The 26886-nt window shown below is 47.5% G+C and overlaps 1 protein-coding gene across 2 annotated transcripts in view; it reads right to left on the bottom strand.

The window, feature by feature from the left end:
* Nucleotides 1-26886, bottom strand: part of GARNL3 (GTPase activating Rap/RanGAP domain like 3) — a 149294-nt gene that overhangs the window by 17581 nt on the left and 104827 nt on the right. For both annotated transcript variants that reach the window (XM_043566978.1, XM_043566979.1), the window contains 11 exons: nt 22601-22709; nt 20647-20692; nt 19688-19794; nt 17059-17174; nt 15115-15219; nt 14014-14088; nt 10573-10684; nt 5926-6024; nt 5458-5574; nt 4536-4711; nt 2898-3056 (listed from right to left, as the gene is read on the bottom strand). In XM_043566978.1, coding sequence (XP_043422913.1) covers nt 2898-3056; nt 4536-4711; nt 5458-5574; nt 5926-6024; nt 10573-10684; nt 14014-14088; nt 15115-15219; nt 17059-17174; nt 19688-19794; nt 20647-20692; nt 22601-22709 — 1221 coding nt within the window. The remainder of the gene's footprint in view (nt 1-2897; nt 3057-4535; nt 4712-5457; nt 5575-5925; nt 6025-10572; nt 10685-14013; nt 14089-15114; nt 15220-17058; nt 17175-19687; nt 19795-20646; nt 20693-22600; nt 22710-26886) is intronic.

The raw sequence follows: 26886 nt of genomic DNA, 5'->3' as shown, positions 1-26886 counted from the left end.
TGGTCAAGATGGGGACTCAGGCCCAGCAACTAAGCCAGAGACCCAGATCTCATTACCAGGTGTGCCGTCCCTTCTAGAGGACACCTTTGCTTTGGGAAAGAGGCCAATGCTGGCTGCTGGAACCGCGGCAGTAGGTCACGATAGGCCTGCTGGTAAAAGGAACTTGATGTTGACTTTCAGACGGCTGCTTTGGTGCTTCTTAAACATTTCCTCTCTTGACCTAGGGTTCTCTTAGCCCCTGAGATGGGGCTGAAAGCTGAAATGGGAATCGAATGGGCTTGGCTGAGAAGAGGAGTGGAGGCAGGAAACTAGGCCAGAAAATCTACACTGTGCACAGAGCAGCAGTGTGAGTAACTTGAATGACCCAGAAATGCCCAGTGACTATGGGGGGAGATCGGCCTCTCTCTGTCCTGCCTCCATAGCACAGGGGTCTGGGCCGCAGGAACATTCTGGGGAAAAGCTAGCCCTGCTCCTGCAGGCCATTCCTGACTGGCTATGGGAAAACACTTTGTTCATTACCTTGGTCATTTCCCTAGGGCTTATTTTTCCAATTAGACAGGAAATTCCTTGCAAAGGTGAGTCGCTGTGTCTAAGCACCCACGCCTGCTTAGCTACCACTCAGCTGCTGGGGATGTACCCGAAGATGGAGCGTACACATTGACCCACTTAGATCGAGGGAAGGGCTTAAAAAATATATTTTTTTAAATTTTCTTTTTCAGGGGAAAAACTCAGTGACTTAGTTTTTAAAAGCATATTGAAAAAAAGAGAACATTTTTGAATTATTCCTCCTTTCAGAAAAACAAAACACAGGAGTCCCCCAAGAAAACTGCCTTTAATGTGATTTTTCCTCAGCCTTAAGAGGAATCTTAAGAGGAAAAAAAATCCACAAACGCTCTAATGAATTATCAGGGTATTAAATATAAGTAAACAGTAATTGCCAGCAGAAAAAGCACATAAGGTCTTAGGAAACTGGTCGCTAGGAAAGGGACTGACTGTGCAGAGACCTACTGGGCCATGAGTTTTCTACGTCCTTTAGCTGGTCACACAGAGTTCTTGAAAAGCAAGAAGGACAAGAACTTTTCAAGCCAAACTGGACCCTCCCTCCTCAGAAGCTGGAAAAGGCTACTGGTTCCCAGGCACTGGGATAGAGGGGCTGCTCTCCCGGCTCTAAATTAGGAAGAGTTTCAGGACAGACTTGTTCTACTCGGTCCATACTGGCATCATCTGGCAAGACTTAAAACGGATTGATTCCCACACACCACACACCCAGAAATTCTGATTTAATTGATTTGGGGTGGGGTCAGAGCACTGATCTTTTTATTTTATTTATTTTTTTAACTGTTTTTATTTATTTTTGAGACAGAGAGAGAGAGAGACAGAGCATGAGCAGGGGAGGGGCAGAGAGAGAGGGAGACACAGAATCCGAAGCAGGCTCCAGGCTCCGAGCTGTCAGCCCAGAGCCTGACATGGGGCTCGAACTCACAGACCGTGAGATCATGACCTGAGCTGAAATCAAGAGTCATTAACCAACTGAGCCACCCAGGCGCCCCATGATTATTCTATTTCTTAAAATCTTGCTCTCATGTGGTGTTAAGTTTTCTTAATACCGTAATTAGCAATTTTTATGAATATTTGGGTAGTGCCCTAACGCAAGTTGTATTTTTTTTTTTTATCTCTTGTAAAGCATAATCAGGAAGAATTCTGCAGTCTCTTGGATCTAGTGGAACAGGGCTGGAGGAAGACTGTGGGTCTGGAAGTTCTCATCAGGAACTACGCCCCACTCCACGGCATCCTTGTCCTCGGCACCTAAGCCGGAGTGTTGGCTCTGCACCACGCAAGCCTCATGTGGCTCCAGTGTTATCTGGTCTTGCCCTGCGTGACAGGGGCCCGGATCCTGTCCAAACCTAGGACATGCCTGCGCACTGTGCAGCTCAGGCTGGAGGCAGACTCTCGTCCCTTCCTCCTTTCCTAGGGGGCCTTTTTCAGGGATGGAGACCTGCTCCAGTCACCTAGTCTCCAAGCTGTGAGTCTGCAGGGCTACGGAGAGAATAAGGCCCTTGGGGTGTGACTGGCCAGAGGTTCTCGTTGGTATAGTTACTTAAGTTGAGCTTTTTGACCCTTCACTTCTCCTTCATGAGGAAGAACAGAATGGCAGGGGGAGATTTGGGAAAGCTGAGCAGGGAATGGGGCAGTTAGATTAGATTGAACCAGTTTGAGCAACAGCAGTGGCAACTTCATGTGGCACAGCCCACAGAATGTATCACAAAACAGTGCTATGATCAATCAGACCTAATTAAAAAAATTTTTTTAATGTTTATTCACCTATGAGAGACTGTGAGAGACAGAATGTGAGCAGGGGAGGGGCGGGGAGAGAGACACACACACACACACACACACACACACACACACACACACACACACACAATCCGAAGCAGGCTCCAGGCTCTTGAGCTGTCGGTACAGAGCCCGATGCGGGGCTCGAACCCACGAACCATGAGATCAGGACCTTAGCTGAAGTCGGATGCTTAACCGACTGAGCCACCCAGGGGCCTCATAAACGTAATCTTAAAGACATCTTAATCATGGCGGCGCCTGGGTGGCTCAGTCGGTTGGGTGTCCGACTTCAGCTCAGGTCATGATCTCACGGTTCGTAGGTTCGGGCCCCGCATCGGGCTCTGTACCGACAGCTCAGAGCCTGGAGCCTGCTTTGGATTCTGTGTCTCCCTCTCTCTCTCTCTCCCCTCCCCCACTCACACTCTGTCTCTCTCTCAAAAAAATGAATAAACATTAAAAAAAATATTAAGAAAAAAAGACATCCTAATGATGGCATCACAAGGTTAGAAGAAGCACTCCTAGTCTTCTTCGATTTTCACTCGCCCCTACACCTGCCAACTCACCCTGTTGGCCTCCACGTGGTGCAGACGAAAGGCCTCCCCCGTGCTCTCATTCACCACATCGAACTGGTGCCGGTAAGCCACACAGATGAGATTGTCACTCTCTTCAGTTGGCCCGTCTACTAAGGTCATCACCGCGGGAGAGTCGGACAGACAGATCTCCTGTGGTTGATGGTGACATGGAGGAGGGGTCAGGACACAGAGCAGCCGTTTTCATCAACCCTCCCCCTCCACCCCCCCGCCCTGCCTGCCCGCCTCCATGCAGCAGAGGGTCCCCTCCCCAGGCAGAGAAGGTGGAGACCGGGAAAGAGGGGCAGGGACGGTACCAGACCCCCCCCCCCCCCCACCAAACCTGTCCTCAAAACCCACAATTGGCAAAAGTGATTCAGTAGTATGGTCCACATTAGCTCTCAGATAGTCCAGCCCTGTCCTATGATTTAATAATAAAAAAATAATAATGGCTAACCTTGTCGAGCACTTAACACAGTGCCAGGCACTGTTCTCCCTGAATCCTCCTAACAACCTTATGAAGTAGATGAGGCTTTATTCTATTTTACAGATAACGAAAGTGAAGCTCGAAGGTCACATGACTTGCCCACACTCGCACAGTTAAATGTGGTAGAACCAAGATTTGAGCGCAGGAGAGCTGATACTCCACATAAATGTACATGCTCTACGCGAACAGTCATTAAGATGGCTAATTTCTGTATTAAGAAGATTAACACCTAATTAGAGCAAGATTTTAACTTGTTTTAACTTAACTGTTATGCTGTTCAATCCTTAAATTGAATGTGAGCAGACTGATATGCATAATTCAGGCGGCTTTAATTCTGGCAAAAATAATAATTGCTCAGCTCATCCACAGGCGAAGTTTGCCTTAGTAGCCAATGTGTGACACAGGTCACATAACGTACCAACGATTTAAAAAAGGGAAGAGACAGTAAGAGCAGGAAAGGGACGGGGCCCCCAAGGAGGCTTCTCTCGCAAGGTCCCACCCTCAGCAGAGCCCTAAATCCTCTAAGGCAGGCCGGGCAGCTTCTTCCACCTCCCCAGCCATCAAAACCACTAGGGTCTCTTGCTAGGATCCTGCGTTAGCCTCTTAGAGGGTCTCCTCCTTTATGCTCAGGGCTCCCTCCGTACCCTTCTCTGTCCAGCAGCCAGCAAAATCCTTTCAAAACATGTCACTTCGCTGCTTCAACCCTTCCAATGGCTGCCCCTTCTCCCTCAGAGTCGAAACCAAAATCCTAGCAACGGCCTTCAAGGCTCTCTGACCTCCCCACCTTGTTCCCTTGGCTCCAGCCACTGCGGCCTCTTGACTGTGCCTTGACCGGGGCCTCCGGTCCTTAACTGGCTGCTCCTTCTGCCCGGAACCCGCTTTCTCCAGATATGCTCAGCACCTACTCCCATATTTCACTGGATCTCTGCTCAAAGGCAAAGCAGAGATCCCTTTGGGAGAGGGCTTCTGGGACATTCTTTCTAGAACAATGCTCCCACCACCACTCATTGTCCTCTCCTCCCTCAATCCACTTTATTGTTTTTGTTTTTTTTAAATATGAAATTTCTTGTCAAATTGGTTTCCATACAACACCCAGTGCTCATCCCAACAGGTGCCCAGAGAGGAGATGTGAAGAGCAGACCCACCCTGATGTACTGGAACTCCTCCACAGGTGACTCGGGCAGGGGACACAGCAGTGAGGTGCTCGTGACCCCGCCCGGCTTGCTGTGTTTCCTCGTGATCAAGAGCAGTTTGTTCCGGATGGCGACAACGATCCTCAGCTCTCTGCTGTGGTGAGTGTTAATGGCGTACAAGTGGCAGCCTGGGAAGAGAAATAAACGATGCTGACACAAGACAGGAGTCTGGAAGCTCCCGGGCTTCAACAATGTGGCGGTCCCTAAGAACCCTGGAAATGAAGCAGAACTCAGGGAGAATGCCTGAGAATGTTCCCACCGCCAGACAGGACGGAGACGGGAGATACAAGTTAGGCTGAGTTTCTGGAAAATTAAGCAAGTCATATTCCCTGTAGCCCAGAGTTTGTGGTCTCAGCTTCGAGCCCACGGCACCATATGAATGAAAGTGGCATGTGAGCAGAGCGCCAGGAGCCAGAGGCTCAAAGTCTCTCTTTGCAGATCTGTGAACAGAACTCACCTTACCTTCAAAACTTTCCTCTAACACAAGGCCTGGACTTTCCTCTAACCCTCCACATGTTGTTCTACCTTTCAGGCTTCTCTCTCTCTCTCTCTCTCTCTCTCTCTCTCATGTTTGTTTATTTTTGAGAGAGAGAGCCCGATGCAGGCCTCAAGCTCACAGGCTGCGCCATGAGAGCATGACCTGAGCCAAGGTCGGATGCTTAACCGACTGAGCCACCCAGGCGCCTGACCCTCAGGCTTCTCTCAGGGGAACGGTGATACGATCTTGGCGATGTCTCTGAGTAAAAACCAAACCAATAAAATCAAATTCCCATGCATTTCCATCTCCAGGGAAATCTGGGCAGTCCGAGGAAGAAAACAGAATTCGCTGAACAGAAAGCACCCAAATACGAAGACTCCAGAAGACTCCAGTCACCTTTTGTTTTCTCCAGCTTGTTGTCCCTGCAGTCACACTTGCCCTTCACGGCCTGTTTGCCCTCGACGGCCTTGTGCACGGCGCTGAGCCTGAAGACAAAGAGGCGGGCGTCTTTCCCTGTGAGAGAGAGAAGGTGGAGGAAGAGACTGTTGGGAAGACGGGAAGAGCAGACGGTGCAGGCAAGCTACTGCCACAGAACTAGGAGCCCAGGTGTTCCAGAAGTGGGGAGAAACCCCACGCCGGCTTTCCCCAGCAGCGCACTGAAGGATGTGCCCCGCCACCCTCCTCCCTCACCGTCCCCTCCTCAGAGAACAGAGGGCCGCCCGGGGACCCTGAGCACCGGGCACCTGTGAAGCAGTAGCCGGCGTGACCCGTGCCGTCGGACCCTCGTGACCCTCACGGTCGGCCACGGAGGGCCACACGCTTCCCCCCCCGCTCAGAGGACGCTACCGGGAAGGGGAACATCACCTTTGTCAGCTCTGAGGATCAAAAGGTCCAGGGTCTCCAGCACATGCATCTGTTTTACTGGCAGGGTCTTGTCAAACACGGGCACTGACGGAAGGTCATCTGGAAGAGGAGACGTGGTCACCCTGACACTGTACCCAGCCTACAGGTTCAGAACCCATAATACATGCCTGTGAGTGGCTCTGGACCCCAGTTCTCTCTAGGCAAGGAAGGTCAGCTTCTGGAGCGTTCGTAAGGTCTACACAGTAAGTTCAAGTCCTATGCTCTCAGGGAGAAGGACTGACATTCCTTCCTCTATGGAGGGAGCAGAACAGCGGGGCCTAGAAACTATACTCTTCTCTTCCATACTCAGCAGAGAAAAATCGGCATCCCTCCATCCCAGTTCTTCCTGGCATTGTACCAAAGGACTGAACGGCAAGGTAAAAAAAGTACAAGAAAAAGCTCAGCCATGAAGTATTATCTTATTTTTCTGTAATGTTTGAAACTGCGTCATTTCTCAGATGATTTTGTCTAAAACCAAAATTAAACCCAAACTAAAATTTCCTTTTGTATTGAAAGCAAATACAGACACACCCTATTCCCTGCCCGTGTCTCTACCCACAGGAGTTTACCTATAAACTTTCAGTATTTCTCCGTAGAGGAACATGAAATCTCCTTCTTAGACAAAAATAAGAGAGAAATGTCAATGAAGTTGCTGAGATGACAGGAAAAAATTAATTGTAATGGAAACGTTCAGGAAGACGTCGGGTGAATGGCCGATCAGAGACTGTAACGATACTTAGGATTTGTTTTTAGACTTACTTAGGGGGGACTTAAACTGCTAGCAATTACTTTGTTCCTGAGGGTCCCTAGGACATAGAGGGCTAAAAAAAATACTAAGACTCTTTCATAAGCAAAGGGTCTGTTTTGAGTCTGATGTAGAATCGGCACAAGGCAAAGAGGTTCTGGGATGGTGGAACATTTTAGGCAGGATAAGGGGCTTCTTCTTAATCTGTGCTCTGTCTGACATTTAGGTCTTCAAGTGTTCCTTGTGGCTGTGGGTCTGGGTTTGTTTCTTTGGTTACAACTGAGGTGCGTGGGGCCCTGAGGGTCTTGGCTCTTCTAGAAATCTGTCTGGTTGGGTGGGGGGGGTTCATCCCTCCCTGGATGGTGCCCAGGAGAGAACAGATTTTTGTTGTCCGGACAGGGTTAATAACTGCCTCGCAAGGGAGGGCTCTCCTGCTCCGCTCCGGCAGGCCACAGGCCGGTGGGGGCTCTGGATTTGTCAGAGCTCAGAACCTGCTAAGCTTTTGTTAGACAGAGGGCTTGCTCTAGCTCCCCTAAATTACTGTGGCGAATGTAAATTCTGTGACAGCCCATCCGGTGGCTTTCCTACCCTCCTCTACCCTCTTCCTCTACAGAAGTAACTGAATCTCATGCTGTTTGTGTTTCTGCTGGCGGCAGACGTGAATTTCCAAAACACGGGATGATCGTGCCAGTACCCATCTTCACACCAGACTAAGCAACCACGGTCGTTTCCTTCTGTGAGTGGCAGCTGACGTACACACAGGGCTTCCTTAATGCCAGGCCTCGATGTGGTGTTTCGCACGTTCTTTAACTGAAATGCCCCAAGGACCCGCTTAGGTAGCCACTTCTAATACTCCCATTTAACAGACGAGGACCTGAGGCTCAGGGGTGCTAGTGACTTGTCCAGGGTCACGTCTTGAACATGCGGAGCCCCAGTCTGTATAGGGACAAAGCCCGTACTCTTAGCCTAGAGGCAGCACCGCAGCCCTATGGATTGACGGTGCCATCACACAAGGTTAGGGTTAGGGGACTGTCAGGAATTCATACATGACAGAAGCACTTCATTTGACATTTAAGACAGAGGGACACCATGTAGCAGCCCACCTATCTACAGCGTGAGTTGGCATTTATTCTCCAGCAACTCTTCTACAGGTGGCTGAATAGGTTTATACACAGCACAGGAAGGAGGAAGCAGGGATAGGAGAAAGTGACACGTGGCTTTAATGGCTGTTTCACTGCCACGTTCTCCTTCTTGGAATCTCTTTATGAAGAAATGATCTTTTAGAGCTGGCTTTTTCTATTACTGCAAACCCAAAACAAATGGCGGCAGCATAGTTAATCAGGGTGTAGTCTGCCTTCAAAGTAGCTTTTGCTGCATTTAGAATACAAAGGATCTTTGAGTTTTAATAACGACCTTGAAAGAAGCAGACTCTCAAGGGGGTGGGTCTAATGAAATTAAGCAGCCGCTAATGGGACAGAGTGGAACCTGGCCTGAAAGGAAATGGAGGGATTCGGCTTCATGGAAACAACTCATAACATGATGAAGTACCGACAAGAAAAAGGTAAACAAAGAAATACCAAGAGAATGAGGACTTGAAGCACAATGAGGAACACAAAGGAAGCCTGGAGGGTTATTCTCTCCTTAACAAAAGCGAACAGGGCTAGCAGTGCTGCATACCCAGGAAATGAAAACAATAATCTGAGGAATAAATCCAAGCTCGCGGGTGTATGTGGCTGCCACCTGCGGCAGACAACTTCCCTCAAGGTGGAAGAAAAGAATTGCCTGGCACATCACCAGGATCCTTGTATCTGACACCTCCAAGAAATTTTGGATCCATCAGGACGGAAATTGCAGAAGGGGACGTGGTGATCTTCATTTGGATTTGACATTAAAAAAAAAAAAAAAACAGAAGCAGAGAACTCTAACAGTTTTTAGGCAAGCCATGCAAATAGTCATTGTAAAGCGTGTTTCCTCATTCCTAAAAACAACCAAAAAGTAGAATGTAACACTCTTTCGATCAGAACATAATTATTTGCGTGGGACTACATTTTTTTTTTTTTTTTTTTGGAAATCTGTGTGAAGGTAAAGACAATAACATTGGTAGAGTTTAATTTGATTCTGATAAAATGTAGTTGGTTTAGTGGGAACAGCGCTGGACCAGGAACCACCTCTGGCTTCCAGTTCTGGACGTGCCGCTAACCAGCTGTGTGATCTTGGGCAAGTCACACCATTTCTTTAGTTTTTTCATCTATAAAATTAAGAGATGGGACTAAACGTCTATAGTGTGTTACTGTTTTTTGTTTTTAATTATTTTATTTGGTTGCACTTTTGGCAAAACCTATGGATTTTGTTACCTTTTAGCACGTTCAGAGGGATACTGTAAAGGTAATAGCTGCTGTTTCCTAAATTACAACTCTGTGCCCGGCACTACTCTAAACATTTAACGTAGGTAATCTAATGTCCACAGTCCCTTCCTGTTATGATCATCTTTCCCGTTTTATTTCATCAGTTTTCATTATTGTAAACTAGTTTTCAGCTGCTTAAAAAACTCCCCCCACTTCAGAGAAACCTGAAGCCCCCAGAGGTTAAGTTTTCTTCCAGATCACAAAGATTCTCTAACAGTTTTGCAGTTTCTAAGTTAAATATTTAATTTCAATTCTCAGCTTACAAATTTTAGATTATCTGCCTTTTAGTGAATTAGTTACATATACGTTTATGTAGTTATACACACACATACTTAAATAATGACGTTATGGACACACAACTGAAATATGCATCAAAAGTGACAGATGAAGTCAGAAATAAATCTATTATGAAGCCTGGTCCTCCTCTCCTGTCTTCCCACAGAAGGCACCTAGCACAGGGCCTGGCACACAGCAGGCACTTGGGAAACCTGCTGACAGCGTCTGAGGAGGGAATGAAGAAGGTCTTGGCTAGGGCCCAGGAGACGCTGTTGTTTTAGGCACCTCTCAGTGTTGGCTTTCCGAATCTCATAAAACATCAGTACGGTAACTGAGACTGGGTGGTCTGTTTCTGTGCTGTGGAGGACACGTCCTTGGAAGACAGACTCTGTGCCCATGGCTCCCTCTGAAGCCCCAGGAGACGGCTTGCTACCGGCGTTTAACCCCTTTAACATTCACTGGGAGTCTGGAAAAATCCAAAGGGGCTTCCTGTTGGAAGGGCCCGCACAGTATTGGAGTCTAAATGAAATCCCCATCAGAAGGTGAACTCTCTCCACAGCATCCTCCCCAAGGGCACGTCCCACTGGCAGCCGATCTGTGCTGACAGGGAAATGACCACCTCCCCAGGCACAGTGATCCACCTGGTGGTCAGAAAGTTTGGTTTTGTATTAAGTTGATATGTGTCTTCCGGTCATAATCTGTGTCTATATCCATCCTAAATGGGTTATCTAAGATTCTTATTATTTGTTTTGGACACCAAGTACTTTTTGAATCAGAAACCTTGAAAAAAAAAAAAAAGAGCTCTGATAGAGGGCATGTCCCTGAGGTAGGAGCTTGAAATACCAACGGTGTCCTTGTTGATTTAAGGTAAAATGGTGGAATCATGATAAGTAATGACCAAAAAGGAGATTCCTTTTGTGGGTCATTTGATGTCCGCAGACTAAGGAGATTGGGGGAAGGGATAAACCTGTCATGCACGACTCACCCTCTGGCTCGCTTGTTCAGAATATATTCCCTCTGCTTGTCCTGAAAAGAAGGGGTTAATTTTGTAAGGAAAGGAAACCTGGCTAACCTCACTGAGGACGATGCGTTTATCTACAGGGAGTTGGCTGGCGGTCACCCATCTTAGAAGTACTACAAATTACACAAAGAAAGACATTTGAAGGACAGCTACTCACTAACCATCCACTAGCAAGACGCCAGCATCAGTGGAAACCAGCAAGGCCTGGCCCCAGGGATCCGCACACACGGCTTCGTGAGGGAAATTACTGCAGAAACACTGGGGCTCCCAAGGCTGCGAGGTGACAAAAGCATCGGAGAATAAGCGCACCGGAAAGAATACACCACGGCCCCTCAGATGGAAAGGTACAGTACACCGTCTGCGACAGCGACCCACGTATCCCCAAACTCTGGGAGCCGAGTGGGCCCTGGACTCAGTTACCTTTCTCTCTCTCTCTCTCTCTTTTAAAGATTTTATTTTGAAGGAGTCTCTACACCCAACGTGGGGCTTGAACTCACAACCCTGACATCAAGAGTCACATGCTGTACTGATTGAGCCAGCCAGGCATCCCTCAGTTACCTTTCTTGGGAAGAAAGGTCTCCTTTCAAATACATAGGCAGTACGAAAAGAGGGAAGTCACAAGTTTCTGGCACCATGACCTGCCTCTATATGTAATAATGCTCCTCGGGGCCAATCGGAGCATTGGTAAGTTCTTCTAAGCACACATTTTTCTTTAGTACTTGAACTTGGACCAACTGCTGCCTATTTGTTTGGAGAATTCACATTAGGTCTTCATAAAAGGAAGATCCATATAGCCTCCACACAAAAAAAGCCTGATTCCTGTGTTGCTGCTTTGATAAAACTATGAAGTCATACACGATGCAAGAAGTTGACATTGTCTGAACATGAAAATGCTTACTGACCCACTTAAGGCTAGAGAATCTTAAAAAAAAAAAAAATAACACCTGTTTGTAAGAATCTGGAAAGTGCTGCCGACAAATGCATTCGTGCTCCCCCACGTGACGTATTCATACCTTGTAAACTCTTCTCCTTAGTCTCATGCTCGGTTCAGGCACCAGAGTTAGCCTCCCTCGCTGCTGCCCCAGAGCTGAGTGGGGACACCTGGAGCCGGCAGGCACCATTCAGTGGGTCCTTAGTTACACCAGAATTAGGGACATTTTCAACAGAACCATTAACTTCCCTCCAAAGCACGTGGCTTAGCCTCAACGGACAAAGATGTTTTTGGCGTTTCTCAGGGACAAGTTAAAGTGTGACATGTTCGCTTTTACTCTCAATTAGACGTGCCACCTGGGGACGGTGTAAGACCCGGTGTATGCACACGGGGGCGTGTCTGTACGCACTGGGTGAACACACGTCGGCGTACTGAATGTAGAAGTGGGGGCTGTGAGGTCGCCTTCAAAGGCATTATTTGGGACAATATACTGTGTGTATTACCACGCTGCGAAAAATGTGCTCTCCCTTTAAGAAACTCACGAGCCTCAAAGTGAATCTTCTAATTGCCAAGATGAGGCTTAGGCTGTTCTGGGAAGATCACACAAAGAATGTGACGACATTTTACAACCTGGAAAAGGCCACACCAGTTCGGGCCATTAATTGGAATGGCATTTCCCTTAAGAAGATGATTGGAAATTCTGACTTTGTGACTTAGAACAGGAGGCCATGAAAAAGCAAAGACGTCATAAATGTCAGCTGGCAGACATTAACATCTGAATGTTAGGCAACACTAAGACCGAAAAACAACTCTTGATAACAAAACTTTCTCTGAGTGGAGGAGACAAATTTGGAACATTTATGCAGAACAGGGGTTCTAAACCCAGGAGATCTAAGGCTCCTAGGGAATCCATCAAGAGCTTAAGGAGGTCTGTGAAACCCTGGAATTATATTCGAGATGTTGTGTACACGTGCCATTTGCACATTTTAATGAACTAGAGTGTTGGGGAGGGTGTCCACTGATTTCATGGGTTCTCAAAGGGGCTGCGGACTCAAAGTTGCTTGAGGATGTCATGTATGAAGTGTCAGCGATAAGAACTCAGACCCGGTCCCATAGAGGCTCTGCTCTGAGGACTGATGGCATTTGCCATTGCACTGGACTCCCTTCTGCCACGTGAGGGGCTTGGTGCAGACTCTGTGGGGAGAGAATGAGGCCTTCAGGTCTTCCTGCCCAAGGGCAGGCAGGACTCCTTGCTGGTCCCTCTAGGAATATTAACACAGCTCATGAAATCACAGATGCCTAGGAGAGTTGACAAAGCCTCCTCTTTGGAAATAAAACACTCTTGGGAGCAGCATGAGGGACTCTGGCCTCCACAGAGCCGACTGCACAGAAGTCCATGAGGGCCTCTGGGGCCCTGTTTCTCCAACGAAGGCCTGCGGCCAACTCGTAGGTTATGCACTGATGGAAAAAATGGAAGCTCTTTCTTTGCTGTTCACTGGTGAACAAGTTACCTTTCCACAGCCTTTCATTTTTATGTATGCCTCAGAACTTCTTATCGAGGAGGTTACTAAATCCTGCTGGAATTTGGTATTTATACAGCTCTTGGCAACATTGAGAATGCTACCATTCACACAAGCAAGCCGATCGTGGGAGTTTGGGCAACCTTTGGAAAAGATGCTTTGCCATCAATCTGGCCTTAAGTTGGTTGTGGTTTTCCAGCATCACTTGTGTTTTGAGCTCATCGTTTCCCTGAAACCAGACTTTATAGTGTGCTGGGTCTGCAATTCAGATGCGAATCATTTATAGCTTCATCACTAAAGTAAATGTGTTCGTAATTCTTCTGCTTTTATAATGGACACTTCTCTAGTGATGCTCTGTCCGTGGATTTGTCCCATTTAACTATCTGTTACATACTTGGAACACGGACATAATTAAGTACATCGGGAATGGTTTTACAATACAAAATCATGCAAGTAAGTTTATATGCAATTTTATTGTTTTCTCTTCTCTTTTTGATTACCACCCTAGTTTCCTTACCCACCCTCCCCCCACCCTGCCAAAGGAAAGTGGAAGTAAGAAGTAGATACAGAGGCCACAGAATTTCTGGGGTGGCTGAATGAACTATAGATTAAGCAGCCGTTTCTCAACCGTGGCCCTCGACCAACAAGCATCAGTATCTCCTGGGAACTTGTTAGAAATGCAAATTCTCAGGGCTCACCCCAGACACTCTGGAGGTGATTCTAGTATACACAGAAGCTTGGGAAACATGGCCCTAGAGCTTTGCTTTGAGTGTGTCCAGGCACCCCATGAGAGCTTGTTATAAATGCAGAATCCTGACTCCTCCCCAGAGCTCCTGAATGGGACATGCATTTGGTCACTATGTCCAGGTGGTCTGCACACACACAAGGCTTGAGGAGCACTGCTCAGCCCTGTCTGCCTGACCAGGCCTGGTCCACCAGCTCTGCTCCATTTAAGCACGCAAAGGCACACACACGCTCTGGAAATTGGGGACTCTCACTTACTGTTCCTCAATTTTATGTGGGGTTTCCCCTGAGGCCCCTGCAACAGACAAGCTCTTCTCCCTCCTGTCCCACACATCTCTAAGAATTGCAATAGCTTCCCTGATGACAAAGGACATTCACAGGCTAACTGGAGAGTATCATCAACTCACCTCTTTTTTACAGATCCCGGAAGCCACCAAGCTTGACGGAGCGTCCCCTCTCACAATGGATTTCAGTTTTAGTGCCTTACAGGACAGAGACCTCTTTTAAAGTTTGTTAGCAAGCAGTAATGGAACAGTAGGTTCAACATTTGTGATTTGAAAAATGTTTAATAAAACAGGAGTAATTTCAGACTAAAGTGTCAGGTTCCCACACTGCCCTATCACTGAAGACACGGCATGCAGCCAGCTGAATATGGTGAAGCCCTAACGACAACGGCCCAGCCCCCAATGACCCAGAGGCCATCCTGTCATTTCAATTAATCAGTGTCTCAGTGCAGGGATTTCCACACTGGGAGACTGACCCCTCCTCAAGCTTGATGAATCAGAATCTCTGAGAGCAGAGTCGGGGCGCCCCTGTCACAGAGCACCTGTTTGGTGCAGTTACTTTGGCCTCTTAGCTTTCCAGGGTCACTTGATTCTGCTTGGTTCTCTCCTCTGGGTCTGAACCTTAGCTGCAGCTGGCCACTCTCCTTCTCTGTGTTGACAAGAGATCAAGGCAGAAAGCTGTGTCACCTCCCAGAACTGAGACATACTAATGTCATGTGGGAGTGAGGCAAAGGAGGAACGATTTCCTCCAAAATCTGGAATCAGATGCTAACAGTGAGCCACCAAATTCTGAGGATTGCTTCCAAGCAGCGGGGTGGGAATTCGGGTCCATGAGGACGCCACTGCTCTGTGCTTACTCCTGCCAGGGAGAAGTTCAAGGTGCTTTTCCCACAGTGGCTCCTCACTCTTCAGAAAATGCCCAGGAGGTAGGCAAATGGTACATGCTCCTTTGACAAGAGGGAGCTCAGCCTGGGCCTTGTGACTCCCTGCTTCGAGACAGTGGTACTCACTCTTCCGCAGAAAGCTTTGCTGCCCCCACCCCCACAGAGCTACGCCTACGTGCTTATCAAAAACCTCACCCGTGGTTTCCACAGTAATCTTAAAAGAAACTGCAGAGCTCCCACAGGAGTACAAAGACATGAAATTCTTTGCAGGCGGGCCAGCTGATGTGGATGGGTCTCACAACTGCACATCTTGCCAAAGAGGTTTCAGAATAAAACCCACCTGCCCTATTCTAACAAACTCTGCCTGGCGGGCCTCCTCTTTCTTCCGTGCGGACTTGGGCGATTCTGGTAAGACGTCACTAAAAGATCGTCTGTTAAGCATGTTCTAAAAAAGAAAAACAAGTCACGGATTCCAAAGATGGTTGCCAAGTCCCATCCTTCGGCTTCTCCTAACGCACAAACCTATTTGTCCAAATGCTATTTCAACCTCTGTATCCGTTGACGCAATAAGCATTCGTGGGGCACGGCTTGTGCGCCAGGGTCTGTGCTAGATGCTAGGGGTCAAAGGCCAACAGGTGGAGAGCCAGTCGCTCCAGGGCTTACTAACTTCCTACCCAGGTGACGGAGTCACCATGTTGCACGGCTCCGGGGATGCCATTCTCAGAGAGCGGCACCCCTCCCCCCACCGCCCCCGGCACAAGGCGTACTGAATTCTGCGTGAATGGCGCCCCTTGGAGTCGTGTGACTGTAACTCTCTCGGTGACTTTGGGCAAGTGAGTTAATTTATGGCCCTTGGTGTCTTTGTGTGGCTAATACCTGTCTCCAAGGCGTGTTATGAAGACCACGTGAGGAAGTGCGTGTAAGGTGCTTAGCACAGGGCTTGGGCGCACACACGGTAAATGTCAGTTCTCTTCCAGTGCACAGTCAGAGAATGGGCACGCTCTTTCAATTAGCAAGCACTGACTGATCACCCACCACTCTGCCAGATGTGCGGTGGCGGGGTGGGTGGAGGACGGTGATACACAGTCTGTCCTTGCAGAGCACAGTCTAACGGGGGAGACAGATTAAGGAATGGATGTCATGACTGGCACATGGGAGAATGTCTACGGAGGGGAAATACACAGAATGTGAGAGTGCCTAATATGGGGACTTGGCTTCACCGGGAGTTGGGGAAGGCCATGCTTCAGCTGGGACCTGAGGGGCCTCATGTCTTCATCTCGATACCCTCTCTGCACCCCTCCCTGACCTTAGGGAAAAAAGGGGATGGGCGGATTAGTGATCCCGGCTTGCTCTTTAGCGCTTGGGGCTGGTCTAGACCGATTCCTGCAAGTAGTTAGGATGTACTGGCCAGCCGGAAGTCAAGGGGTACCAATAAAATGGTGGTGGTCCCTATGCTGAAGGGAAAGGATCACCTGAGCACCAGCTCATTTGGATACTCTTCATCTCCCCATGTAAGCACCTGAAACTGACGCCACACGTATTTACGCACATCACTGGTGGTTCCTTTTGCTGGAGTTTATGAACGCAAGGAATCTAGGGGAGTCTTCCCACTTGTTCTGGGATCGCTTGTTAAAGGCGGGGAATACTTCTAAGTAGCACTACTTTTCCTCTGCATCAATGAGCCCGTGCATCTGGTGATCTCACACTGAGTCTGGAGGATTCTAAAGAGCCCGAGGGGCCCTGGAGGCCCCGGGGGAGGCGCTGGGTCCCATCAGTGTGGAGATACCTTCAGCCTAGGAAGTGCCTGGCACAAAGTGAATCTGCAGTAAATGTAAATACTTGTTTCAGTGCCTGAATATGGGGCTGGCCGGTAAATCTCCGGAAAACCTTAAAAAGCTCCCAGTGTCTCTCCCAAATCCCTACTTTTGACTATCCATCAGCTCTATGTCACTGGTAATGTTGAATAGTACCACCAAGGACAGGCACCCCCAAAAAGCACTCTCGAATGCTCCAGGGATTATGGATTGACACTCATGCCCCCAGTCTGCACCTCCATTCCCACAGGTCTGTGGTTTCTGAAAACCACGTTCCCGTATATGGACATTCCACACTCTTTCTTGTGGTAACAACGAGAGAACCAATGTTGGCCATGGTGGCCACAGTCCGGTGTTAACAGCAAGGATCAAGGCAACTCCTGTGTTTTTCTAACCAGGACTCATTGCTAGGACTGGTGTTCTTAACCCAAACCCATGAGAAGGAAAGAGGACCAAGGACCCAGGGTTACCTTATGTAAATCTGGCATCAAATCCTGGTATAAAGATCGAATCAACATATCCAAAGTACGTCGACGTTTCTGGGCAAATGTTGGGGTTTCCAAAGTGGCTTTTTCACCATTAATTACTAAAAAAAATCAAATTATAAAGGGAGTTATGAATACTAACATGCTACTGAAGAATGTCCTTCTCAAGGAAACTCTTTGCAGTGAATGCCACCCACTTTCCAAACACTGGTATTACCACTGGCACTACCCTTCCTCCATGGAAGAATGTCTAACTCTCTAAATTTTTCTATCCAAACCCATAGTCCATAGGTATCTCTGTCTTACCTTTCCCGTTGGACTTCAAGCTTCCAGAGCAGAGGGTGTATCTAATTACTTGACCTAGAACACACCCAACCTGCCCCCATCTAGCATTCCTCCTTCCTTCCCTCCCTCTCTCCCTTCCTTCCTCCCTCCCCCCACTCTATCCATTCATCCATCCATCCACCCAAACATCTACCTACCTAACCATCTACACACCCATCCAACACATGGGCCAAACCACCAGGATGCCATTTAACAGGATTAAATATGTATTTGCTACATTTTGTTAGGAAAAATAACAACTGCCTAAGCAGAGTACTGGGGTTCTTGCCCTAATGGAAATTTCTTCTGAGCAAAAAAAGCTGATGGTTAGTGGGCTACAGACACCAAGGGTCAGGAAAGTGGAGTGTCCAGTTCCACATCAGACCCCAGAACAGAAAGTGTGCAATAGGGGTTAGGAGCTTGAAATCAAGACAGTTATGGGTTTGAATCCCAGCTGTGCTGCTACATTCTTAAGAAAATTATTTAGCTTCTTGGGGGGGGGGCCTCAATTTTCTACCCTGTAAAATGGGTATAACTGTATTTCCTTATAGGATCAATATAAGCATTTAAATGATATAAAATACATATAAAGGGTTAGCACCATACCAGGCATATCGAACTGAATAAATGTTAACTATTATTTTTCTCATATAATGTGCCAAAGGAAGAACAGTGTTCACAGACTGAAAAATGAACTTCTTGGGCCCAGGCATTTCCTGGATAGGATCTGAGTGCTGGGGACAAGCTGGGCTTGTTTGTGGTAAGATACCTCTTAAGGAAATTAAACTGAATGCATTTAAGGCACACCCATTATTTTCTCTTAATTCTGTGACTGGAAATTTTTTGTTTGAGGATATTATTTCCTTAGTGCCCCAGAAAAAAAAAAAATTTATTTTAAATGACCTGTTTCAGCCAAATAAAGGGAAAAGATTAAAAATCCTGTTGAAACGCCATTTCTTGCGATCTTGGAGTTTCCTGCCTGGCCTTCTTCCTCTCTCCTGTTAACATCCAGTCTGGAATTCAAAAAGACTTTGGCTCCCCTGGCTTGTACCTTTTCTCTCAGTCCATCAATCCCTCCTGGTCCTTCCTGGCTCCATGCTCCATTCCTTCAACGACCCTCTTCACAGCCCATAGATCGACTTCCACGTTTTCCACTAGATCGACTGTGCATGTTTTCAACTATAGATCAACTGAGGCCTTTGCCTCATTCTACCCAAGCATCCAAGGGTGCTGCTCAAAGTCACTCTGTTGACTGACTCCGTTGAAATCAGCAGATATACCAATAAGCTGGGTTCTTAGGCTCCTGAATCATCTCTAATCATGGTTCAAGGGCTCCATGCCTGCAGCGGCCCTGTCCCTGCTGCAGACGCTCTGTAAAGACTGCCTACCTCCTGAGCCCTGGCTTCCAAGATGCTCCCCATTTCTAGCTGCTAAACCTATTCTCCGTTGCTGACTCTGCTTCAGGTCTGTTTCTTGCTCTCTACCTGATCCTCTGGACTTGAAACACGTGGACCCCCATTGTAAGATTCAGGCAATTTCACATACCACTTCAGATTTTTGGCTTGTTTCTAAAACTCGGACTATCCGGCAGCACTGGGCGCGTTCTTCTGGATGTAGCCTGCGAGCCGGACTTACAGCTATAATAACCGGGCTATTCCGGGGAGGGAGGAAGCGAGCTCTTGGGGTTCAGAAGATGGGGGGCTCAGGGTCAGGTGTTTGAGAATTATCGGTGGAGCTAAAATGTATGCTCACCAGCTAGTGAAGACTGGATGGCCAGGTTCTACACGTATCATATCCACACTCTCTCTGTGGATCTCTCTCATGGGCACGGGCGCGTGCGCGCGCGCGCGCACACACACACACACACACACACACTCGCTAACAACTCCCCTTTCCCTAAGTACATACCCACATAACCACTCTGCCTCACCTGCTTCCCACTCTGCAACAAAGACACAGATACACATGTAGCTGGAGATTCGGCCAGAGAAATGGCCATATCAGAACGCTGGGCAGCAATGCAAACTTGAGGCTCCCTGGTATTGTGTGTGGGTGAGTACAGATAAACTTCAAGGCAGGTGAGCAAGACGGTAGATATAGAGTAGGACACAGGAGAAGATCTACGTATCACTACCAGAAAATTGAATGTTTCACACAAAGAATTAACAGAACGTGGAATGGGATCCATGCCTAAATAATGGTATTTTCTTACACAGCATCCTTGGAGAATCTGAAGGAATGTATTCTAATGTAGAACAAGTTGCAAAAAAATTTCAAAATAGAGACTTACATTTCACTAGCAAAAAGTCCCTGAATTCCTGGTGGTCTGTAAACACCGGTGGGGATGGCAAGGGGGGGCCAAAGAGCGGTACACTTTCTTCTGAAAATATTTTCAGCCTACATAGAGAACATTTCAGAATTACTAGGTTTTTCTTCAAAGATCACCAAATATCTGGACCTTACATTTTTGTACAGTTGCCTACGTGATATGTTAAGAATATTCATTCCCCGGGAGGCGTGCCTTCTCTGGGCTGTCAGAGCCTCGGCCACTGTGTGGTTCTCCCATGGGCTTTAGGGCAGAGGCCAGGCCTTCCTGACTCCTTCATGGTCCAACCTACCAAGCTGTGGGCAAGGTCAAGGACGCCAGGAATAATATCGCAAAGGCCACCATTGAGCACCCACCGCATACCAGGCAGCATACTTGGTATTTTAAGACATCGTATTGACTGATTCTCATCAAGCTGCCCAGGGAGTAGCATTACCTTCAATCTGTCCTACAGATGGCGACTGAGACTCTGAGAAGATAAACACTTTTTTCAAAACCACAAAGTTAATAGTGACAGAGCTGGGATTCCAACCCACATCTATTTGGCTCAAGGTTTATGCTCGTTTCACAACATCATGATACCTTTTTAACAGATTAATTTTTGAGAACAGAGGGATCAATAGGCCAGGATGTAGCCCAGGAAAGGGTGTCCTCTGGTCAAGATCAGACATACCAAATTTGTGCCCATTTTAGAGTACAATAAAATTCCAAACTAACCCTCACCCTTGGGCTGACGACACAGAGCAACACAATATGGAACAAGCCTTCCCCAAAGAAATGATGGTCCCGAAGGGAGTTCTCGTAGGTGAGGACATTTGCACCAAATCAATCAGCAAATATGTGTAGAAGTCATCGAATGAATGCCAAATTAACAAGTAAACGTGAGAATTAGAACAAGCGACAGAGAGGAAGTCATCACCTACCTGTAATTGTCATTTTGTTGATCATACCTCACTAAGGCAAAAATATCTGTGGTGATGGTTAAGGAAATGTAATCAACAACCCCAACGCTCATAGTCAACGGCTTGTGCCTTGAAATCCCTCGTGCAGAATCATCCCAGATCCGCACTTCTGTGCTCAGGGCATCTGTCACTCTTAGGCTGAGATGGAGCCTTGACTATTTTAAAGGAGACAGCCCAGGAAGGCAGAAGTTCAACCTCTGTGTGCTCATCCTTTGGGGGAAAGAGCTTTGTCTCTCCATCTGTCAGAAAAGCAACACAAATGTAGCTATTACGCCACTAAGCAGCCAAAAAAAAGCCAAAAGAGCAATTTGTTGGCTTGGAAATACAAACCACGTCCCAGTATGAAATTAGACACACATTTCCCGTCACCCATTTTGTAAATAAAAGCAAATTAAGTGCTTCCACTGCACACCTTCCCTCTCTCTCCTTCTGGCTTTGGTAGACAAAACAAACCAAAACAAATCAACGTAGAAGCTACTTTGTTGTGACAGGTGCGCCGAGTCTAAACCGCTACCATACCTCGTCCAGCTTTGCTTTCTTTCTCCTATTCCTCCTCCTCCCCTGGCAGCTCCTCCCCCACACTTTCCTCAGCCAGGGCTAAAAGGCCATCAGTCCCTCCAGCTGTTTCCATTGCTGGACTCAGAGGAAAGAGGCTATGTTAACTATCTGCTGGCCGCTTTCTGGAAACAAATGTGTCAAGCCCCAAATCTAAAACTTAACAACAAAGGGGATTCTAAACATCATGACTGCCTCTCGGTCACTTAAAGAGCCACACCCCTCTCCCCACCTGGAGAAAACTTCCGTTCTAGAAGAAGTACTGCTTCGGGAAAGGGGAAGTGGTGGCCCTAAATCCCAGTGAATGGAGTGAGAGGTCACTTAATGAGCAGGGGTGGGAGCAAAAACAATCATTGTTGAAGTGCAGGTGCATAAATGTTTTCTTCCCTGCCGTCCTGGAAGAAATCTGGCCATTTCCCACTTCTAAAAACGTACAGGCTGTATTATTAGGTGACAATGAACAAGTCAAAACACACAGAGAAATCTACTTCCAGGTACGATGAGTCACAGTGGTCCTGTCTCCCAACATTTTTACTGGAGTCTCCAGGGAACATGAATAATTAGAGCTGAATTTATTCGGAAAATGTCTATTAGCTGCCCTTTATTTACCTTTATTTACCACGTACAACCTGTGGAGGCACCACCTTTGGGTCTTGGGCTGTCATGGCCTGTGACCCAAAGCAACAGGGCCACGATGATATCTGTTGGGCTGGCCAAACTCATGTCCTATGCCTGTCTGAATGAGCTGAGCTTGGACATTACAGAGAACTTCAGCAGGACTTTGCCAGCAATATGAGCTAAGCAGGGATTTGAGGAAGCAGAGGGAAAAGTGAATAGAAATATGATTCATTCCATCATTTCTCTAATTTTAAGAGGTGGTAATACAGTAGTTATCACCAGGCTTTAGGATCAAGAAAGAAACACTATTTTGGCTATTTTAATTTGTGAATTTTTATTTAACTAAATTTAACTGAATTCTAATAGCTTCAATTCAATTCAAATTTTTATTTGACTACCACAAATTTCTCAGAGGGTTCACTACCCATAATTCTTCTAGTCCATTTATTACTGACGGGTGGTTAAGAAGTTTCCCTTATTTCATAGACTACTTGAGGAAAGAAACGATATTCCAGAAGCCAAGAATTCTCTGAGGATGAGTCTGTCCATTACTCCAATGGATGGAGAAAAGATGAGAGCCAAATAACCCTGAGGGAAAAATCCAGAACAGTGGCTCTAAAAATCTAGCGACGCAAAACAACTACGACAAGCAAGTCAATGGTAACATTTGTTTTGAGGGTCACTTTAGACCCATGAGGTTGACCAACAGCTCACTAAACTTGTTTACAAAGGCCCAGGATACGTGTAAAGTGGGAGCGGATCATGGAAGGCTTAAAGGCAGGAGAAGGTTCCTCTCCCTCCTGGAACACGATGGTGACGATGTCATTTCCAATATGGCGCTTCCTCTCCACCTGGATGAAAGCATAAGTAACACCGCTGAGGAGGTTACTCAAATGTGGCAGATTCACAGGGTTAAAAAACTAACACAGTATGGAAACCACAACGGTCACAGAGCCCCAAACTTCCATCGTGTTTGACTTCCTGCCTCCCGTGTTCTACCAGCCCAGGCTCCAGGCTCTCCTAACCATCTCCTCAGCTCCTCACCCAACGCAGACCTGCCTTTCTTCTTGCCTCCCCTTCTGCAGAAGCTTCCGAACTAGCCTCCTTGCCTCCATTCTCTCCCATTTTGCTGTCGTGATTGTGTCCACCTTTGTTCCTACTTCATCCTCTTAGCCTGGCATTCAAGGCCCCCAGACAAGAGGCATTGCATGAGAATTTCCTGGGGAAGGGGTCACACATGTGCATGTTTATAAATGCCTTAGCTACTTCTGAAAGATGTACTTGGGGAGGACAATGGCCTTATGTAATCTGACCTCAGCTGACCTTTCAAAACTGATCTCCTAGACCTGTGGTCAGCAATTTTTTTTCTGTAAAGGGCCAGACAACAAATAGTTTCAGCTTTGTAGATCATATTGTCTGTTTGCACCCATGAGCTCTGCTGTCATAGTACAAACGCAGCTATAGACGATCCATAAACGGGTAGGCATGGCTGTGTGCCAATAACAATTGAACAAAACAGGCAGTATGTGAAGTTTGGCCCATGTGCCATCGTTTGCCAACCCCCTGTCCTAGACCTTTGCTTAATCGGCCAAACAGAAGGATTCACTGTTCTCCGTGGATCCCTGGTGTGTCCCCTATTCTGAAGTATAAGCTCCTGGAGAACAGGATTCCTTTCTGATTCTTACTAGATATTATCCCAGTTTTGCAAATGAGGAAATGAAGGTTTAGGGATGTCCTAATAATTTCAATTCAACTACAAAAGTCATTATTTTTGGCAATCATCTCTTGGCTGTGGCACCAAAAGCACACCCAACAAAAGGGGAAATGAGATAAAATGGACTGCATCAAGATTTAAAGTTTTGGCCCAAGAAAGGACACCACTGACACACGTGAAAGGCAGCAGCACACAGAATGGGAGAAAATATTTACAGGGGCACCTGGGTGGCTCAGTCGGTTGAGTGTTTGACTCTTGATTTCAGTCTCACGCTTTGTGGGTTTGAGTCCCGTGTCGGGCTCCGTGCTGACAGTGAGGAGCCTGCTTGAGATTCTCTCTCTTTCCCCCTCTCTCTCTGCCCCTGTCCTGCTCACACGCTCTCTTTCAAAATCAATAAACTTAAAAAAAATGTACAAATCATGCACCTGATAAGGGGTTATATCCAGAATATACAGAACTCCTACAACTCAACAACAACAAATCAAATAACTTGATTAAAAAGTGGGCAACCGGAGTTGAATACACATTTCTCCCAAGGAGATGTGATCAACACATGAGAAGATGCTCCACATCACCGATCAAAACCACGATGGGCTGCCGCTGCCCACCCATTAGGCTAGCTATAGCGAAACAAAACCAAGCCGAAGAAAACACAAAACACCTGGAAATAAAAGTGCTGTCGAGGACGCGGAGAAAGTCGAGCTCTTGTGCACTGCTGCTGGGAATCCAGAATGGGGCAACTGCTGGGGAGAACGGTATGCTGGCCCCCCAAACACTTAACCACAGGATTACCACACGACCCAGCAATTCCACTGAGAAAGGAGAGGCTGCAGGAGAGGCGGGGTGCAATTTTGGACACGTTGGGCTCGAGGCATCTAGCCCCAGAGGGTGCCAAGAAGGCTGCACCTGAGTCTGGACTTCCGGATGGAGACGTAAATTTGGGGGTCAGCGTATAAAAGCTATCTAGAGCCCTGAGACCAGGGGAGATCATCCACGGAGTGAATGAGAGTAGGAGGTGGCGGCAAGAAGGCCAAGAACTGCACCCCGGGCCAGGCAGGGCTCATCACGTGCCCAAGATCACGCAGCCAGTTCTTAGCAGAGCTAGGACCGGGCCCAGATGGGCTGCTCACAGAGCTGTGCTTTCATCCAGTTCCACAAGTTGCCCTCAGGGCCTGGAGTTGGGAGACCAGGAGATGTCAGTGGTACGTGCCATCACAGGGAGTTAGGAGAAAGGTGAGGCCCCACAGAGGCAAATATCAATACCTCCCTCTCCGTCACCCCCCAGTTCGGGTTTGGTTCAGTGACAGAGGAGGAGAGACGTAGAAGTCACAGGAATACCAGAACCTACAAACTGTGCGAGGGGTGGCTTCTTTATGTCAGATTTGGGATATGGCTCAGACCGTTCCCCTCATGTTCTAGATGTTGGGAGGTCCAAAAGCAGCAAGACTTTTTGAGCCAGGCTGGCCTCTGTCTTATTGTCTGTTACCTTAGGCCCCCAAGGTACGGAGAGAGGCTCACAGTTAGTGGTTTTTCTCTGCTCTGCCATGATTGGGCACTGTTAAGGTTCACTCGTGTCCTGTGTTTCTTTGTCTCTCTTCCCACCTGTCTGATCTTCCTGGCAATAGACACGAATTTGAGTTTTGTTTTGCCTCCTACCTACTGATGCTTGGCAAGTGGAGGCCCCAAGTGCTACCACGGAGACAACCACGATGTTGAGAATACCGGGTCCACCTGGGGACATTACAGAGCTGCTGGCGAGGGTGGTCACGCCTTAATATACTGACAGCCCCTCGAAGAGATAAGGTTCACGTCTTCAGAGTTGGGCAAAGGTTGAAATGTCACATTCTTTGCTCCCGTCTCTCTGGCTAATGCCCCTACCTGTCACAAGACACGGGCAATCTGGTGATTGCGCAGGGCTGAAAAGGTCAGAGTGCAGGGAGGAGGAAGATTGTAAAACATTTCAGGGGAAGTTCTGTGATATTATTGTTGGGCTGTAGGAGGTCATTGTAATTCATAATGACGGGGAAGGCCAGCTCAGTCCCCCCTCAGCGCATGATCCTAAGATCCTAAGAGCTTCAGCTCCTTTGATAATAAAGGTGCCCACGACCCTGCAAAGGAAGATGCCTTGCAGAAAGTGACCTCAGCCACTAAGCAGTCGTGCTGGGCCAAGGCACTTCCTGTTCCCACCTGCCCTCTCCCAGAGTGAGCCTTCTAAAACCAGAATGAGCTTAAGACCTCCAGTGGGTCTCCGATGCCTGCAGGATAAACCCACCAGCTCTTTACTCCAGGCCCCAAACCATCCGACAGAACTGGCTCTTCCTATCCCTCCCTGCCACGTCCCCGAAGCATCTTTATATCTCACGACTGGAACATCACATTTTATTTATTTGAAAAATAATTTCTTTAATGTTTTGTTTATTTTTGAGAGAGAGAGACAGAGTATGAGTGGGGGAGGGGCAGAGAGGGAGACACACACTCTGAAGCAGGCTCCAGGCTCTGACCTGTTAGCACAGAGCCTGACCCAGGGCTCAAACTCAACAAATTCTGAGATCATGACCTGAGCCGAAGTCGGATGCTTCACCGTCCGAGCCACCCAGGCGCCCCATGGAACGCCACATTTTAGCCCACTGGTTAGTTTTGTGTCTTTCCCCCCGATGAGGTCTTACTGAACTAAGAATTACATGTGCTTAGAAACAAAAGCCTCTGAGCCCATCACCTCCCCTCTCCAGGTTCCTATTTCTCACAAATCTTTGCTGACCAACTGTCCATCCACGTTTGTGATATTTATTCATACGATGCCTTCAATGCATAAAAAAGGGATAAAGATCTAATAAAAAGTTAAACGGAATGCCCCCCAAATCCTTCAAAAACCAGCAACATGTATCTTTGTTCTATCTAAATTCCCACAAACTGGAAAATCTTCTGGAAACGGCCAGTCTCTGGGGTGCGTCAGGTAGATTCCCGCCCCCCCCCAGTACAACACAGCTCATGCAGATACTCGGCGTTAACTTCCTGCAAGGCCCTGGGAAGTGCTTGCCAGCCGGCACTCAGGATTCACTTGGCTTTATGACCTGGGTAGTCTCTGATGAGATACCGGACACACGGAGAGAAGTCTCAGAGCAAAGGCGACATCTACGTAAAACAGTTTCTCACGAGTCTGTAAAACCACACTCACGCATGCAAATACACATACACGTTCACACAGAGACACGTGTGTGCACGATTATCTCTGATCCCTTATGTAAGGGGATAGCATCGGTGAGAACAGTGCTTCCCAAGGCTTGTGGAAAGTTCAAATACACAGACTAGAAACG

The sequence above is a fragment of the Prionailurus bengalensis genome, chromosome D4 (genome assembly GCF_016509475.1).
Source record: "Prionailurus bengalensis isolate Pbe53 chromosome D4, Fcat_Pben_1.1_paternal_pri, whole genome shotgun sequence".
Taxonomy (NCBI): Eukaryota; Metazoa; Chordata; class Mammalia; order Carnivora; family Felidae; genus Prionailurus; species Prionailurus bengalensis.
Note: the sequence above shows the minus strand (reverse complement) of the source record. Positions and strands in the feature narration are given on the sequence as shown.